Source organism: Schistocerca piceifrons, chromosome 8 (genome assembly GCF_021461385.2).
Source record: "Schistocerca piceifrons isolate TAMUIC-IGC-003096 chromosome 8, iqSchPice1.1, whole genome shotgun sequence".
Lineage (NCBI taxonomy): Eukaryota > Metazoa > Arthropoda > Insecta > Orthoptera > Acrididae > Schistocerca > Schistocerca piceifrons.
The window spans coordinates 157174306-157194107 of record NC_060145.1 but is presented as its reverse complement, the minus strand read 5'-3'; the positions used below and the strand labels follow the sequence as shown (position 1 = coordinate 157194107).

The 19802-nt window shown below is 46.0% G+C and overlaps 1 protein-coding gene across 1 annotated transcript in view; it reads left to right on the top strand.

The window, feature by feature from the left end:
* Positions 1–19802, top strand: part of LOC124712153 (probable tubulin polyglutamylase TTLL2) — a 416983-nt gene that overhangs the window by 290324 nt on the left and 106857 nt on the right. Inside the window, exons 5-6 of the mRNA XM_047242449.1 lie at positions 3122–3260; positions 10626–10902. Coding sequence (XP_047098405.1) covers positions 3122–3260; positions 10626–10902 — 416 coding nt within the window. The remainder of the gene's footprint in view (positions 1–3121; positions 3261–10625; positions 10903–19802) is intronic.

Here is a 19802-nt window from a genome sequence, read left to right as displayed (position 1 = left end):
GGGGGGGGGGGAGGGGGGGAAGGTGTCAATCATTGATATTTCTGAAGAATACGTTTTTAAAGACGTCGAAACCTAGGTCAAGAGATTTTAGTAAATCTTTTTACTATTGCAACGGTTTTGGCTGATTCTTTCTCACGAAAGTTGCGCTCTGCAGTTGCTGTCTCCAGCCATGTCCAAGATTTTAAACGTCGTATAGTATTTACAAATTATGTACTTACGCTACAGTGTTTTCCACTTTGACAGATTTTTGTTTTAGATGCTTGAAAATGACATCAACGAATATTCGGCTAATCGCCCTATTAATAAAAATGTTACACTCTACTATGGATGATGTTTTAACTTTTCAAAACGAAACGTTAGTTACTGTGCATGTACAGGATAGCAGGACGCATACGGGATTAAATTTGTGGGTGATTTGGGGTACACAGAGTGCCAAATTTAGTACACAGCGCTGCTGTCTCAGACACCAGCAACAGCTCCAACCGACTGCGCATCTAGTTGAACAGAGCTTGGATAGCAGATATGGGTTCGTTATTCCAGGCTTCAGCATTGTGCTAGAGTTCTTCAGTCGCAGTGGCTGGTGGCGAGCCAGGCTCTCGGCAACCCACGACCAGGTGTTCTCTGTGAGTGAAGGTCCGGAGAATGTGCTGGCCAGGGAAACAGTCGAACAGCCTCGGCAACGAGATCAGGACAGCATGAGCAACATGCGGACTTGCCTTATCTTGTAGGAACGTAGCTTCACGGAGGCCTCGTAGGCATGCATAGCCACAAGCCTTAACACGTCAGAAATAGAACGACTGTTATTTAAACTATCGGTTATGTAAAACAGAGAATATCCTTTTTGTGTATCCAAGGCACCCCATGCAATCACACCAGGTGCTGGCTCCATGTGACAATGATGAATGCAATTTGGCACTAATCGTTCTCCTTGGACCCTCCCCGCTCGGATACAGCTTAAGAGGAATTCGTCTCAAAAAACTATATGTTGCGAATCCTGCGTCCAGCAATGTCGTTGGACGCACCGTAGTCTGTGCGTTTCTCTGTGCTGCCCCGTCGCTGTGTGTGCGTGTGTGTGTGTGTGTGTGTGTGTGTGTGTGTGTGTGTGTGTGTGTGGTGATTACTAGCGCTCAGCGGCGAGGTTATCAGCGCCCTTGCAAAGATTAAAAGAAACGAGTGTGGCTAAAATGCCTGAATAAGTTGTGACACAGTAAGGGTTAAATCTCCAAAATTACACTCACTAGCGCCTACATCACTCGAGTTGACCCACACAACCACTCTATCTCAAACACATTAAGACAACTGAGAAAGGGTGGAAGGTGCCATAGCATAGATAAAATACAAGTAAAGTGACAGATGAGCTAAAACAACAGCTCATAGAAATGTGACTGGATGACCTCTTACAAAAAGATAGTCGTCCTGTTAAAATCTCCCTAAAATTTTAGGAAACAAGTTGGTCACACCACAAATCCTTAAAACTTGGATCACATTCGTTTAATTGTAACTTAAAACTGAGGGCAGATCTGTTGGCAAATCTACTGCTACCCTCTGGTCTGAAAATAAAACCAAGTCTAGTAAAATGTGGCGCACAGTGATCTGTACTCCACAATCACTACATATCTAAGGGTCCTGTCGCCAGAGGAAGACGCCATGTGTCAAAGTGCTGTGTCCTATACGAAGATGAGTGAGAAGAACCTCATCCCGCCTGCATGGCTGGAAGGAGGTGTGCCACTGGACTTTACCAGACGCCGCTTATTGTCTGTCATTTCCAGCCACTCATCTCCCCATCGACGTATGACTCTGTACCTCAACAGCTAGGTGATAGCACGCATGGGGATGGCACACTGAACTAATTGAGGTTCGCGACATTCCTCCTTGGCTGCTATATCCGCCCTTTCGTTCTCCACTGTACCCATGTGACTTAGCACCTAGCAGAAAGACACGTTCTTCCCCGATCTTTGCAGTCAGAGAAAGGTGTCCTGAATATTCTGCTCTATTTTATCTTCTGGGTACAGACGCTGCAGAGAGTACAAGACAGCACTTTCTTTCCTCCCAATACCCATGCGTCCTGGCAACCCGCAGAAAGACACCTCCTTCCCCAGCCTTTCTTATTGGACATGCGCGTCTTGGATATATTGGACTACTTTATGTGCTAGGTACAAGCGTTGTAGAGAGTGAAGGGCACTCAGAGACTCGGAACAGACAAGGAATTTAGCACTCGAAACACCTCGCATCTGTTCCAGTGCCCTCAAGATCGCGTGTAGTTCCGCGTCGGAGACAGTTTTGAGGCAATCGGATCTTGAGGACACGATTAAGGAAAACAATAGATCTGCCAACGGAGTCCTCCAGTTTAGACCCATCCGTAAATACAACTACAAAGTTGTGGTGCTCAGTTAGAATGTCGTAAAAGCCACACTCATTTGTCCAACCTCTCCTGTACTGCACTAAATGTAAAACTACTCTGCGCCTCAGCAGTAACCAGGGCGACAGGCGGTTCAAACACTGGATTTGGTGTACCACGTGATCCACACCGAGAGACTCCAGCACACGCTTCGCGCGGGTCCGAAACGGTCCCGTTGCCTGTGGACAATTGGTAAACAGACGTTCCATAGCTGGACAAGCAACGGTACGGTATGCTGGTGAACTGGGAGTAGCGAGTAACTTACACTCCTGACGCGCCATGTTGAGTTGCCGCCGGATGGTGAGTGGCAGTTCACCAGCCTCAGCACAGAGAAATGAATGAGAAGACTACACTGTAATATTTCCTTGTATATGGCGTGTAATTGTTCCTCCAGCCTGCTATGCGAGGTTGCACTGAGATGCTACTCATTTACATATCGAAGCATGTTGTATACTTCATGCTAACTGGGCGTTTGTTGAACGTCGTTTCATAGTGCTGCAATAAAATTTCTAGCTGTGTTGTTATTGTGGATTAAGCATATTAGCATATTCATGCTGTGCACATGGTTTCAACATCTACAGCACGAGCATTTTCATCGTTCCTTTTACAGCTCTTTACCAGCGCCCCATACAAATGTGTTTTCTAGAACACGCCTTAATTTCCTTATTTTTCTCCAGTCCAGGACAATGTACGACTCGATTAATGTGCAGTGCTGCGTTTCAGCCCACTGGGATACAACCTGCCACTGGAGTACACCAAGCTGGTGGCAGAGTGCACGCGCCAGAGGCGGAACCGCGAGTCCTCCGTCTGGATCTGCAAGCCCGTCTCGCAGAGCCAGGGTCGCGGCATCTTCCTCTTCAGGGTGAGTACCAACCACTCCGCCACTACCTGCGTCTTCTCTGCCGGTACTGTTCCTATTACTGTGTGCGGAACGGACCATGTTCCTAGCCTTTCCTTGTCAGCCTGCCAACAGATAACCTTTATTTAGATGTTCACTCACGGACTGAAGTGTTCGTACAGTCTTCACTATGCAGTTTACTCTACCTCAGTGAATAATGCCATTGCGTGCATAATAAACTATAAACACAAACAGTTACAAGTAGTTGATTTGTGTAATCAGCTCACTATTCAAGATGAGAAGAAGTGACTGTTTGAAACCTCGTGGTATTTTCCGCTCTCACGTCCCCATTCAAGGACAAATGAAGGGGAAGAGGAAAAAAAGAGGTAAGTCAGGTGTTACGAAACATGAGAAAAAGTCCCCCCCAATGAGATTTTCACTCTGCAGCGGAGTGTGCGCTGATATGAAAAAACTGTGTGCCGGACCGAGACTCGAACTCGGGGCTTTGTCTTTCGCGGGCAAGTACTCTACCAACTTTATTTATTTATTTATTTATTGGATTTTGTTCGTTGTCTTCGGTCTTTGCGGACGTCAAATGAGATCCGCTAAAGTTCGTTTGTTGAACCTTTCACTAAGTTTTTTTAATACAGAGGCCAACCAGCTCTCTGCCCGACCAACTGAGCTACCCAGGCACAACTCACGCCCCGTCCTCCCAGCTTTATTCCTGCCAGTATCTCGTCTCCTACCTTCCAAACTTTACAGAAGCTCTCCTGCGAACCTTGCAGAACTAGCACTACTGAAAGAAAGGATATTTCGGAGACATGGCTTAGCCACAGCCTGGGGTCCCGAGTTCGATTCTCGGTCCAGCACCCAGTTTTAATCTGCCAGGAAGTTTCATGTCAGCGTACACTCCCCCAGGCTCTGGCTAAGCCATGTCTCCGCAATATCCTTTCTTTCAGGAGTGCTAGTTCTGCAAGTTTCGCAGGAGAGCTTCTGTAAAGTTTGGAAGGTAGGAGACGAGACACTGGCAGAATTGAAGCTGTGAGGACGGGGCGTGAGTCGTGCTTGGATAGCTCAGTTCGTAGAGCACTTGCCCGCGAAAGGCAAAGGTCCCGAGTTCCAGTCTTGGTCCGGCACACAGTTTTAATCTGCCGGGAAGTTTTATGAGAAAAAGTGATTTTAATATTTGACCTGCGATTACATCAATATATACGTACGTACAAGAATGGTCCTCTTTGGTGTATCGAATTTGCAAGTAGCGTTATTGGCATCTGGTGTGTTACCAGAATGAAGTAATTTCCCGAAATTCAGTCAGTCGTCAATCTGCATGGCGAAACAAATAGCTAAGTCAATCGAAACCGACGCAATAGTTCCATAATAATCATTGGTTGTGATAATTCAGCGATAGTACTCGCATCACGTGATTGTGAGGAAGCTGACTGAAGAGCTTCACTGCACCTGGACGGCAAAACTTCGTCAGGTTTTGCAGATCTTCATATTTTAGCCTAGAAATTGGAAGGGGATACGGAATAAAGAGAGGAATTGTTCGAGATAGATTGCAGCGAACAGGAGACAACTGTAAAGCTGTTGTGCACTAGACAAGCTAGAAATTCTGAAGTTAAATGTACCACTGTAAGCAGGTACTGGCAGTTCATACAGCTCATCCACTGGTTGAAAGTGTTATAATGCCCTTACGATGCCAGTCCTTACGGTGCCAATCTTTACGGTGATGAAATTTTCACTTTGACCACCAGGAGATTCACAAGATATATACATTACCAGCCAGAACGCTATGACCAACTACCTAGTAGCCGGTGTGTCCACCTTTGGCACGGATAACAGCGGCGAGGGCTCATTGCTTGGAAGCAGTGAGTCCTTGGTAGGTCGCTGGCGGGAGTTGGCACCACATCTGCACACACAAGTCACCTAACTCCCGTAAATTTCGGAAATGGGGCCGATGTGCTCTGACGCCACGTTCGATTATATCCCAGATGTGTTCGATGGGTTCGGATCGGCCGAGTTGCGGGGGTCTAGCACATCAACTGAAACTCGCTTCTGTGTTCCTCGAACCGCTCCATCACACTTCTGGCCATGTGACACGGCACATTATTATCTTGTCGAAAAATGCCATTTCCTTCGGGAAACATAGTCGTTACGAAGGGGTGCACCAGTGTACGGTACCCTTTGGCGGTCATGGTGTCTTGCACGAGTTCCACTGGACCCATGGATGCCCAAGTCAATGTTACCCAGAGCATAATGAAGCCGCCGCCAGCTTGTTTCCATCCCGCAGTACAAGTGTCAAGGAGCTGTTCCCCTGGAAGACGACGGATTTGGCCGTGCGGTTAAAGGCGCTTCAGTCTGGAACCGCGTGACCGCTACGGTCGCAGGTTCGAATCCTGCCTCGGGCATGGATGTGTGTGATGTCCTTAGGTTAGTTAGGTTTACGTAGTTCTAAGTTCTAGGGGACTTATGACCACAGATGTTGAGTCCCATAGTGCTCAGAGCCATTTGAACCATTTGAACGACGGATTCGCGCCCTCCCATCTGCGTGATGAAGAAGGTATCGAGATTCATCAGACCATGCAACGCTCTGCCACTGCGCCAACGTCCAGTGCCGATGGTCAGTTGCCTATTTCAGTCTTAGCTGCAGAAGTCTTGGTGTTAACATTGGCGCGTACATGGGTCGTCGGGTGCGGAGGCCCATCGTTGGGGGTGTTCGGTGCACTGTGTATTCAGACGCATTTGCACTCTGCCCAGCATTAATGTCTGATTTTAGTTCTGCCACAGTTCGCGGTCTGTCCTGTTTTACCAGTTTTACCATACTACAACGTCCGACATCCCTAATGAGGGGTGGTTACCCAATCCCACGACGTCTGCACGTGTTTTCGCCTTGTTTTCACCACTTGTTGAAGACACTCACCACAGCATTCCTCGAACACCCGACATATCGTGGAGTTTCCGAAACGCTCGTGCCGAGCCTCCAGGCCATTGCAGTCTTCCCTCTATCAAAGTCACATAGATCGCGCTCATTCCACATTCTACACACGGACAGCACGCTCACTCGTACAACATGAATCGTGCGTGTGTCGGACTAGCAGTCATTCTTCACCAGATGTTTCTGCTATCGCCTGGGCGAGTTTACATCGAAAGTATGTCGATGGTCATAATATGCTGGCTGATCAGTGTACAGCTTTTCGTTGTCCTTATATTAAGCATAAGTGATGAAGTGAAACAGGATTAACGTCACTTCAATGACGATGTGTCCGCGGGCCTTAAGGTGTACGTCACAGCACGTGGTACAACAGCTCTTACGTATTCCATTGACTGTCTCCAGCGGGGAGAGAGTTACTACTTCAGGCCAGTTTAATAATTCCTAACTGCGCCTTTAAATGCATGCAAGCTCTCGACAACACAGGACAAAGTTAAAAAATTTTCGTGGTTATCCTGTCATTGGCATATTTATTTCCTGTGAGACCTGGACTGAGCCAAGCGTTCGCTGTGTACATCGGGCAAGGCAAATAGTATGACTCACAAGTTCGTTCGAGTTTGGCGCCCTTTTTCGCAGTGCATTCAGGATAAACATAAAAATAATATTCTCCTGTTGCAAAATCATGAAAATTGAACGAGTAAATCGAAATTTTCCGCTTAAGTAATCATCATTGGTTGCAATATCTGGCAGGGATACGTTTTCTGCGAAGCCTGTGCAAATAGCCGCCTTCTTTTTGTTTTTCCTTGCCTCCTGTTTGCTGATGGGAGAGACTGCATCAGAATTCTGTTTGCTTTGCTCTTCTGTGGCCGGGCGGGTCACCACTTATTTGCCTGCTTCTTCCCCCCCCCCCCCCCCCCCCCCGAGAAACTAACATAATGGTTCTCTCCTCTTACAGTAAGACTATGAGTGCTGATGTCTCCTAACTACAGCTACGAAGCAGCCTTGTCTGGAAGTAACCTTGTCTTGAAAGATTAATCGCCAAAATGTGCCCCCGTCGGAGGTTCGAGTCCTCCCTCGGGCTTTCGACCGCTGCTTCCCTCGATATCCTCTGGTAATGACTATCCAGGAGTCTATTTATGTCCTCGAAAACCGTAGATATTCAGTGGCCTTCATCTGGACCACAGGACATGTCGGAATCCCTGGAAATACACAAGCTGACAGGCTGGCCCAACAGGCTACCAGTAAACCGATTCTGAAGATCGGCACGCCGGAGACTGATCTCCGATGGGTCTTCCGCCATAGAGTTTTTGGGACCTGGAATATCGAATTGCACACCCTAAGTACGCCAAATAAATTAAGTGCTGTAAGGGAGATGACGAATGTGCAGAGGTCATCCATGCGAGTTACCCACAGGGACTCCGTTGTCTTTTGCCGGCTCTGCATCGACCATACTTGGCTGACACAGTCACCTCCTCTATCGCGAGGACTTACCCCAGTATTGCTGTCGGCTCTCGGTTGACGGTAGTCCACATTTTGTTGGACTCTCCAAATATAGCCGTCCTGAGGCTGTCTTTTAACCTTTCGGACACACTAGTTACGATGTTAGGCGACATTACCTCAACGGCTTATCTAGTATTACGCTTTCTTCGCCGTGGGAGGGGGGAGGAGTTCTCACTCAGTCTAAGGGTGGGCGTGTGGCCTTCTCTCCCAGGACTTCATCCAACCTAAGTTTAAACTTTTCCTCTCTCTCTCTAGTGCTGTCTGTTCGACTTCGTCTCGTCCTTTTACCATCTTTGTTTCTGTTTCCTTGTGTTTTCAAGTTATAGATTTTAGCGTGTTGCAGAGTGGCTGGCTCATCCTTTTTTATCCTTGTGATCAGCCAGCCCAGGCCATCTGCTATCTTGTTCTAACACCTTCTACCGCTTTTTCTCTTTTAGTTCACGTTTTCACTTTTCGTTTGCTTCTTTCGTTTTCTCCTTCACTGTGGTTCCTAGTTAGTTTTACGCCTATTTTCCTTCCCCAGATTTCAGATGATGAGGTTTGGTTGGGGAATAGTTTTAAACCGATACTTGTTTAAATGAGGAGAAAGAGACTGATGACCTTGTCGTTTAGTCCCTTTCCTCTCCAAACCAACCAACCAACACCCATCACCATACAACTGACAGGGTGTGGGTTTCGGATCAACTGGTCCCCTCGGAGAAACATCATTCCCCCTACCCACCCAGAAATATTTTATCCCCCCAGAAAAACATTTTTAGCTATTGCATGTATGCTCTTCAGTCATATAATGTTAAATAGTGTTTACTATGGCCGACGAATCATCTGCATTTTGAACAGAGGGTCAGGGACTGTAACCCATAAATTGCAACATGCAGGTGTGTCAACACCTTGCAGCTAAGAGAGCTCACTAGGCTGGGAAAGCAGGGCAAACTCGTAAAAAAGCGTAAATATGTCAGAATGTTTTGATTTAAATGTCTTTCAAGCTGCCAGATAAGTCGAAAAGCTAGTCCTCTTCTTTTACATCTAACTCTGCGCAGGATGTATTCGGCTCTTTTGTACTGTGATAGCATTTTTCATTCTGCATCCCAACTTTTACTCTGCCATAATTTTGACATTAGACGGCCATAACTTGACAACCGACGTAGATTTTTCTTGACTTGGCTTACGACTGATATGGTATAGGTTGTCTTTCAATTCGTATTGTTTATATCGGGGCAATGGATACAGTTTCACAAAGCAACAGGACGACCATTAATTACATGAATTTGTTTATCTTCTTACAAATTTAAACAGATTAGCACAAGTTAGGAACATTCCGCGCGTAAAATAGCTTACAAAAATATGTTTTTTACACTTAAAATCCAAACGAAGCTACTTTCTTGAAAGCGAATCTTCAATTTTATCGTAAGTATGCTTTTTGTATTTGTCTGATTCACTTTAAACCGTTTCCGCGCATTCAGTTCTCGTGAGAATGAATTTTACGTGCTACATTTAGGTCGAATTTTAAACCATTGTATCTCGAAAACGGTGAAACGTCCCCTTAGAAAAATTATGAATGACTGCACTGGTAAACTTCTACGTTATTTGATTTTCAAACAGCTGAGCAAAACTGAGCGCTACGTGGCGTTACCAACATAAAAACCTAAACAGCCTACTTACAACGGATAAAGATTATTGGACAAAAAATTCGGTTTGGCATTATCCATTTACCTACCTTCGCGCGAAGTTTGAACGATTCATACGAGTTTGAAGTACAGAAGTGGCTTGCTTCAAAAACCTTCCAGAAAAACTTTTTCGTGTTTTTGCACGTAAAATCAGAACGGTGCATATACGAATGGTGCCTGTACCTGAGGATTAATTGCAGCCCAATTCAGAGATTTGCAAAAGCAATTAATCGATTCGCGTAATTTGCCATAACGCCAGCTCCTGTTCGTCGTTCAAATCTTGATTAATTTAGTGTAACACAGCAACAGTAAGACAAATGTTCGAATGACTATACAAATGGCTGCTGGTCCGGGATAAACCAAAAACTATTCACCCCATGTGCCTAGTTCAAATACGAACCGAGCACCGAAACCACCACAAACCGCGATTCTGCGAGAGGTCTTTTCAGATACAAGGGTTGTTCAGAAAGTCAGGAACGATCGGTCGCGAAATGGAAACCACAGTGAAAATCAAAACTGTTTTCTTTACACATTTAGCTACATCTTCCAGATACTTCTCTACATAGTCGCCGCTCCAAACCAAATATCCAACACCATCGTCATAGAAGGCAGCCGCCTGTGTTTTCTGAAAATTCTCTACACTAGTCTATAATGCGTAGCCTGCGCCCAAGTGTTGTCTTCGCATCCAGCGTTTCATGTGAACAGAGATGATACTCAGGACGAGCCAATTAGGGCTGTGTTGTGGGTGATGGAACACTTCCCATCGAAAAGGCTGCAGGAGCATCTTCACTGCCCCTGCAGAGTGCGGCTGAGAATTGCCATGAAGAAGGAAGTGCGTGTCAGTTGAGTTAGGTGGGTTGCATTCATTACGGCGAAGCCGTTCAGCGGGCCCTTCTACTTGGCGGGAGACATTGTTGTTTTAGGCACCTTTACTCGTTTACAGTGCGGTCACGACTGAAAAGAGCGTCTTGATGCGGCCGACGGACATACTAGAGACACTGCCCAAACCGTCTGTGAAAAGACTCGTCGGATTTTCAGTGGTTTCCATTTCGTGACCGATCGTTCCTCACTTTCCGAATAGCCCTTGAACATTGGTAACAGCGCTTCCGCGCTGTAGCGATTCTGGCATGACTTGCATCATTGTTGGTGGGTCCCATTAGCCTCTCGTCCTTCTACACAATGTACAGTGTTCCAAAGCGACTACTTTGCTGTTCAAGTGGGTGACTAATATTTTGTGCTGGAGTTGATTACAGAAGGGGAAGTAAACGGGCGTTTGGCCTCTGGCACTGCCTCCAGAAAGTGAGCGAGCTGACGTACGACTCGAACGCGGTGGTGCAGCAGTACATCGAGAACCCGCTGCTGATCGGCGGCTACAAGTTCGACCTGCGACTGTACGTGTGCATCCCGTCGTACCACCCGCTCACCGTCTACCTGTACCGCGAGGGCCTCGCCCGCTTCGGCACCGACAAGTTCTCGCTCAGCGATCTCGACAACCCCTTCCGCCACCTCACCAACAGTTCGCTCAACAAGCTGGGCCGCGGCTACACGCAGAAGAAGGACAGGGTTGGCGCAGGTACGTCTCGCACCGCCATGCACTTGGCGAGCCAGTTTTGTGTATGTGTGTCTGTGTGCGTGTGTGTGTGTGTGTCTGTCTGTGTGCGTGTACGTGTGTGTTACAACTCTACCCGTATTTTTTTTACTTAATTTTACTTCCTTCTTCTGTACTGTGCTTTGGTTGCGTTTTCAGTGCACGTACGAGGGCTAGTCAGAAAGTAGGGAACGTTTTGGCATTATAAAAAAAACTAAGTACAAGAAATACATTTTACTATACAGGGTGTTACAAAAAGGTACGGCCAATCTTTCAGGAAACATTCCTCACACACAAATAAAGAAAAGATGTTATGTGGACATGTGTCCGCAAAACGCTTAATTTCAATGTTAGAGACCATTTTAGTTTCGTTAGTATGTACTGTACTTCCTCGATTCACCGCCAGTTGACCCAATTGAAGGAAGGTAATGTTGAATTCGGTGCTTGTGCTGACATGCGACTCATTGCTCTACAGTACTATCATCAAGCACATCAGTACGTAGCATCAACAGGTTAGTGTTCATCACGAACGTTGTTTTGCAGTCAGTGCAATGTTTACAAAAAAATGGTTCAAATGGCTCTGAACACTATGGGACTTAACATTGTGGTCACCAGTCCCCTAGAACTTAGAACTACTTAAACCTAACTAACCTAAGGACATCACACACATCCATGCCCGAGGCAGGATGAGGCAGTCGCGCGGTTCCGGACTGAGCGCATAGAACCGCTAGATCACCACGGCCGGCGCAATGTTTACAAATGCGGAGTTGGCAGATGCCCATTTGATGTATGGATTAGCACGGGGCAATAGCCGTGGCGCGGTACGTTTGTATCGAGTCAGATTTCCAGAACGAAGGTGTCCCGACTGGAAGACGTTCGAAGCAATTGATCGGCGTCTTAGGGAGCACGGAACATTCCAGTCTATGACTCGCGACTGGGGAAGACCTAGAAAGACAAGGACACCTGCAATGGACGAGGCAATTCTTCGTGCAGTTTACGATAACCCTAATGTCAGCGTCAGAGAAGTTGCTGCTGTACAAGGTAACGTTGACCACGTCACTCTATGGATAGTGCTCCGGGAGAACCAGTTTTTTCCGTACCATGTACAGCGTGTGCAGGCACTATCAGCAGCTAATTGGACTACACGGGTACACTTCTGCGAATGGTTCATCCAACAATGTGTCAATCCTCATTTCAGTGCAAATGTTCTCTTTACGAACGAGGCTTCGTTCCAACGTGATCAAATTGTAAATTTTCACAATCAACATGTGTGGGCTGACGAGAATCCGCACGCAATTGTGCAATCACGTCATCAGCACAGATTTTCTGTGAACGTTTGGGCAGGCATTGTTGGTGATGTCTTGATTGGGCCCCATAACGTTTGGGCAGGCATTGTTGGTGATGTCTTGATTGGGCCCCATGTACTTCCACCTACGCTCAATGGAGCACGTTATCATGATTTCATACGGGATACTCTACCTGTGCTGCTAGAACATGTGCCTTTACAAGTACGACATAACATGGGGTTCATGCACGATGGAGCTCCTGCACATTTCAGTCGAATTGTTCGTACGCTTCTCAACAACAGATTCGGTGACCGATGGATTGGTAGAGGCGGACCAATTCCATGGCCTCCACGCTCTCCTGACCTCAACCCTCTTGACTTTCATTTATGAGGGCATTTGAAAGCTCTTGTCTACGCAACCCCGGTACCAAATGTAGAGACTCTTCGTGCTCGTATTGTGGACGGCTGTGATACAATACGCCATTCTCCAGGGCTGCATCAGCGCATCAGGGATTCCATGCGACGGAGGGTGGATGCATGTATCCTCGCTAACGGAGGAGATTTCGAACATTTCCTGTAACAAAGTGTTTGCAGTCACGCTGGTACGTTGTGTTGCTGTGTGTTTCCATTCCATGATTAATGTGATTTGAAGAGAAGTAATAAAATGAGCTCTAACATGGAGAGTAAGCATTTCCGGACAGATGTCCACATAACATATTTTCTTTCTTTGTATGTGAGGAATGTTTCCTGAAAGTTTGGCCATACCTTTTTGTAACACCCTGTATACATCTGAAAGAGTGACTGACATACTACTTTTCTAAATAGTCACCAAACATATTGAGGCATTTATCATAGCGGTGGACAAGCTTTGAAAGACCTTCGTCGTAAAATTCTGCCGCCTGAGACTTCAGCCAGTGAGTCACGCCTACCTGGAGTTCCGCATCGTCATCAAAGCGCTGCGTTGCAAGCCAGTTCTTCATCTTGTGAAACAAGTGGAAGTCGCTTGGTACAAGATCGGGGCTGTGGGGCGGATGAGGGAAAATTTCCCATTTGAATGAATTAAGGAGTTCTTAAGTGCGGTTTTGCCATGTGAGGTCGGGCATTGTCGTGCAAAAACAAAATTTTGGACGTCAACTTAAAATTTTGGACGTCAGCTTTCCTCGGTGTTTATTTTGCACTGCTTTTCTAAGGCTGTGCGAAGTTTGACAGTACCAGGTAGAATTTACGTTTGCTCCACGTTCGAGAAAATCAATAAGAAGCACACCTTGCCTATCCCAAAACACTGTCGCCATCAACTTCCTTGCTGACAATTTTTGGAAACATATTCTTGTTTTTTTGGGGGCGGGGGGGAGGGGGGACACCTTGTGTGCCCCTACTCCATGGACTGCAATTTTGTCTTACAATTGACGTGTTTTGCCCAAGTCCCGTCACCGGTTACGATTCGATCCAGTAATGAATCACCATGTTTGTGGTCGGCCTCCAGAAATGTCAACGTTGTCCCTATTCACTGTTCTTTATGGTGCTCTATAAGCATTTTGGGCACCCATCGTACACAAAATTTGTGGTAGCCTAGCTTTTGAGTAACAATATCAAACAACAAACTCCGTGAAACTTGTGGAAAATAAAGCGAAAGCTCCGTTATTGTAAAGCGACAGTTTTCACGAATAGTTTCAACTTTAGCGACAAGATCGTCAGTCACAATGCTCGGGCGTCCACTCTCCTCTTCGTGAACGTTGGTTCGGCCATTTTTAAACCGAATGCACCATTTCCGGGCGGACCATTCACTCATTATGTTGTTTCCGTACACTTCGCACAGTTCACGATAAATTTCTATAGGTTTTAGGTTTTTTGCCAACAAGAACCGTATCACAGACCGCACCTCAGAACTGGTCGGATATTCGATTGCAGCGCACATTTCAAATTCGAATATCGAAAACCCCATACGTGCAGAGACGTTCCCGCTGTCACGGATGGATGCCGACTGAGCTGACGAGCAGGTTAATACCAAAATATACGTGATCGGCGCTCGCCTAGCTGCGTCAGACGGAAACGTTCCCTACTTTCTGACTAGCCCTCGTATTAAATTCCATGCTCATACCCGACAACGAAACATGTAGAATTGTCATCATTTTTAAACAGTTTCTGCCGGTAGATATGCAATGCTGCTTTTACTGCAGGTTACAGAACGTACGTCATTAATGTACAGCCACCTACTGAGATTTAAAAGTTTTTGCGTGAAGAAAGCGACTGATGCTACAATCTCTGAAGCTGTATCCAATATGGTCGCTCCTATTTCTTTAACATCACCGTCGTTAAAATTATTGATGAAGCTAAATAACCGATGGAGCGCTTTAATATAGAAGTTTCTGGAAACCCAATATGTGTAGAAGAGTGGAATACACAACTGGAATAGAGTTTAAACGCTGCAGACATTTGTTTCATTCACACAATATTCACACATCAGTTAATATTAAAGCAAATGGGTTGTCGTTTTTTGATTATCAATTACAACGAGCTAGATATATTATGCCCTTACTCTATCATTATTTATATATTCCTTCTTCCACAGCATTCTTTATATGATAGATCGACGAAACCGTAACGTTCTTTCTTTGAACAGCATACCATAAGGACGCTCTCTAGCACTTTTTTTAAAAAAAAAAAAGTATTTCAACTCGACCTCCAACAGTCTGTGTTCACTCACAACTTTACACACCAATAATAAATTACTGAGTACCTTTTCTACAATTTTTGTTCACTTCGCCATCCTGCAAACAAAGGCCATTGTTATCTTCCTCTTCACTGTCCATCAGCTGTCTCCCTTCCGCGATCCTCTGAATTTATGCTAATTTTAATTTATTTCGGCATAGTAACTCAGAGAAAAAAATCGTAATATCAAATTATAATTAATATAGACTAATGAAATTTGGGGAACACATTTGTGTAGATAATATGTTTAAGTGATCAAAATTGCAGGATCACAGGTTAATGTAAGCGCGAGATAACCATTGCAAATGTGAAATGCTGGTACATTAGTAACCGGTGTAACCGCCAGAATGTTGAACGTAAGCATGAAAACGTACATGCATTGTGTTGTACAGGTTCCGGACGTCAGTTTGTGGGACAGAGTTCCATGCATGATGCATTTGATCGGTCAGTACCGTGTCGGTTAATGCTGTTTGTGGATAAAGCTCGAGTTGTCGCTCGTTGATGTTCCACAGGTAGTCGACTGGAGACTGAGTTGGTGATCTATGAGGCCAGAGCAACGTGTCGACACTCTGTAGAGCATGTTGGGTTACAACAGGGGTATTGGGCGAGCGTTATTCTGTTGGAAAACACACTCTGGAATCCTGTTCATGAATGGCAGTGCTACAGATCGAATCACCAGATTGACGTACAAATTTGCAACCATGGTGCGTCAGATACCCACGAGAGTGCTCCTGCTGTCATATTAAATCGCACCCTAGACCGTCATTCCAGCTGTAGGTCCAGTGTGTCTAGCTCACAGACGGGTTGGTTGCAGGCCCCCAACTGGCCTCCTTCTGACCAACACACGAACATCACTGACACCGAGGCGTAACCAGCTTTCATCAGGAAACACAACAAACCTCCGCCCTGCCCTCCAATGAGCTCTCGCTTGGCACCACTTAAATCGGAAGTGACGGTGATTTGGGGTCAGTGGAACGCACGCTACAGGGCGCCTGGTTCAAATGGCTCTGAGCACTATGGGACTTAATGTTGTGTCTAGACAAGACAGCCTAGACACAATGAGAGGAAGCCGAAAGGCACGCGCTAAGCTAAAGCAGGATGGCGTGAGGTATGAAACAGGATACGTAATGAATGCTATAAAGAAAAGTACGTAGCTTCTGGAATACTTAACTTTAATCCATCCTTTTGGTACATCTGGAGATTGTGGCGATACAAGTGAGACTCTTTAGATACGAGGGCAGTTCAATAAGTAATGCAACACTTTTTTTTCTCGGCCAATTTTGGTTGAAAAAACCGGAAATTTCTTGTGGAATATTTTCAAACATTCCCGCTTCGTCTCGTATAGTTTCATTGACTTCCGACATGTGGCAGCGCTGTACGGAGCTGTTAAAATGGCGTCTGTAACGGATGTGCGTTGCAAACAACAGGCAGTGATCGAGTTTCTTTTGGCGGAAAACCAGGGCATCTCAGATATTCATAGGCGCTTGCAGAATGTCTACGGTGATCTGGCAGTGGACAAAAGCACGGTGAGTCGTTGGGCAAAGCGTGTGTCATCATCGCCGCAAGGTCAAGCAAGACTGTCTGATCTCCCGCGTGCGGGCCGGCCGTGCACAGCTGCGACTCCTGCAATGGCGGAGCGTGCGAACACACTCGTTCGAGATGATCGACGGATCACCATCAAACAACTCAGTGCTCAACTTGACATCTCTGTTGGTAGTGCTGTCACAATTGTTCACCAGTTGGGATATTCAAAGGTTTGTTCCCGCTGGGTCCCTCGTTGTCTAACCGAACACCATAAAGAGCAAAGGAGAACCATCTGTGCGGAATTGCTTGCTCGTCATGTGGCTGAGGGTGACAATTTCTTGTCAAATATTGTTACAGCCGATGAAACATGGGTTCATCACTTCGAACCTGAAACAAAACGGCAATCAATGGAGTGGCGCCACACCCACTCCCCTACCAAGGAAAAGTTTAACGCCATACCCTCAGCCGGTAAAGTCATGGTTACAGTCTTCTGGGACGCTGAAGGGGTTATTTGTTCGATGTCCTTCCCCATGGTCAAACGATCAACTCTGAAGTGTATTGTGCTACTCTTCAGAAATTGAAGAAACGACTTCAGCGTGTTCGTAGGCACAAAAATCTGAACGAACTTCTCCTTCTTCATGACAACGCAAGACCTCACACAAGTCTTCGCACCCGAGAGGAGCTCACAAAACTTCAGTGGACTGTTCTTCCTCATGCACCCTACAGCCCCGATCTCGCACCGTCGGATTTCCATATGTTTGGCCCAATGAAGCACGCAATCCGTGGGAGGCACTACGCGGATGATGAAGTAGTTATTGATGCAGTACGACGTTGGCTCCGACATCGACCAGTGGAATGGTACCATGCAGGCATACAGACCCTCATTTCAAGGTGGCGTAAGGCCGTAGCATTGAATGGAGATTACATTGAAAAATAGTGTTGTGTAGCTAAAAGATTGGGGAATAATCTGGTGTATTTCAGTGCTGAATAAAACAACCCCTGTTTCAGAAAAAAAATGTGTTGCATTACTTATTGAACTGCCCTCGTACATGCAATGTTACTAATGGCGCCTTGCTAGGTCGTAGCCATTGACTTAGCTGAAGGCTATTCTAACTATCGGCTCGGCAAAGGAGCGAGGCTTCGTCAGTATAGTCGCTAGCTACGTCGTCCGTACAACTGGGGCGAGTGCTATTCCGTATCTCGAGACCTGCCTTGTGGTGGCGCTCGGTCTGCGATCACACAGTGGCGACACGCGGGTCCGACATGTACTAATGGACCGCGGCCGATTTAAAGCTACCACCTAGCAAGTGTGGTGTCCGGCGGTGACACCACACTTAACATCTGAGGTTGTCAGTCCCCTAGAACTTAGAACTACTTAAACCTAACTAACCTAAGGACATCACGCACATCCATGCCCGAGGCAGGATTCGAACCTGCGACGGTCGCAGGCCGGCCCAGGGCGTCTGGCTCGGAGCTGTCCATGAGGTAACCTGTCTGTAACAAGCCATTGTGTCACTGTGGTGCCGACTGCTGCTCAGATTGCTGTTGCAGATGCAGTACGATGCGCTAGAGCTATACACTGAACACGACGATCCTTCCTCTTGGTAGTGCCATGGGCTGTCCGGAGCCCAGCCTTCTTGCGACCATACATTCTAGTGACCACCACTGCCAGCAATCATGTACAGCTTCACGTAGCTCTGTTACACGACCTCGTTCAAAGTCAGTGAGGCGTTGTTAATGGCGTCAGTGTCGCCTTAAAGGCATTGTTGACTAACATCAACTCGCCACGTCCAATCTCAAGGCTAACTTAAGTTTACGAACGTTACATCGTGTATTTAAAGCATATCTGATTTGCCGCCTCATAGTGGTGCTACTAGCGCCTCTCTTATGTGACTGGCGCGAAACTGGAACAGACATTATCTTTCAGACGCAGAAATACGCCTACCAAGTTCCGCTTATGTCACACAACTCCTTCTTGGTTTTGCGATTCTTTTCCGTCAATGTTTTTATACGATATAAAATATATGTACAGTATTTTATATATGTTTGCGTACGTCATACAACATAAACGAAAGAAAACACAGAATTAGCCGAGCGGTCTGAGGCACTGCAGTCACGGACTGTGCGGCTGGTCCCGGCGGAGGTTCGAGTCCTCCCTCGGGCATGGGTGTGTGTGTTTGTCCTTAGGATAATTTAGGTTAAGTAGTGTGTAAGCTTAGGGACTGATGACCTTAGCAGTTAAGTCGCGTAAGATTTCACACATATTTTTGAAAACACAGACAATAAACAATTAATCAAAGGAAATTCTGTCACAGTGTATGTGTAGGAACACGCTTTTAAAACCGAATAATCAGAAATTAAAAATCAGACAGACTGAATTATTTCCAATGTTATTAGCTTCAACAACCCGAAGAAATTATACAACAGAATGCAGTACAAAAGATCGCAGATCAAAAATAGTATATTGTGGTCTCTTGCAATAGATACATGTTGCATTATCGATGCATACAGAAATGTCGCTTGCAGAAGTTACAGGCAATTTGCAGTAGAAAATTTCTCCACCGTTTTTCTCGTTCGACCATCGGTTTAATCAATAATTAATGTGAAAGACTCTTTATATAAGAACCTTTTGGAACTGGCTGTGATTTGAACAAGCAGTCGCACGCGATTGTCACATCATACAACCACGCGGGTGTGTTCCTGGTTCGTATTGACGCTATGTGGTGCGTACGTAGAAGGGAAAATATCGCACATTCATTCGACGATACGCGCCCAGTAACTCTGCAGGCTAAGGTCACGACACATATGGCGTTTCTAGAATTAGGTCCCTCTTTCGCTTAGATTACTGTTGAAACTTTTCGTGCATTTTACGAGAAAGCTATTTAGTGTAGATGAAGGAGCTGCTTGAAATCAATATAATGTGATCAATTTATCTACAAATAAGTCTGTTTTATTTTATTCTGACATATGATTGCCAGCGGCTTTGCCGCCGTGGTAACACCGGTTCCCGTCAGATCACCGAAGTTAAGCGCTATCGGGCTTGGCTAATACTCTGATGGGGGACCGTCCGGTCTGCCGAGCGCTATTGGCAAGCGTGGTGCACTCAGACCTTGTGATGCTAGTTGAGGAGCTACTTAATTGCGAAGTAGCGGTTCTGTCATGAAAACTGACAACGGCTGGGAGAGCGGTGTGCTGACCACATGGCCCTCCGTATCTGCATCCAGTGATGCCTATGGTCTGAGGATGACACGACGGTCGGTGGGTACCGTTGAGTTTTCAGGGCCTGTTTGCAAGGAGTTATTAGTTTTTAACACATCATTAGTGAATTGCAAAATATTAAATACAGCTCTGTTTAAATTGGTTTGTT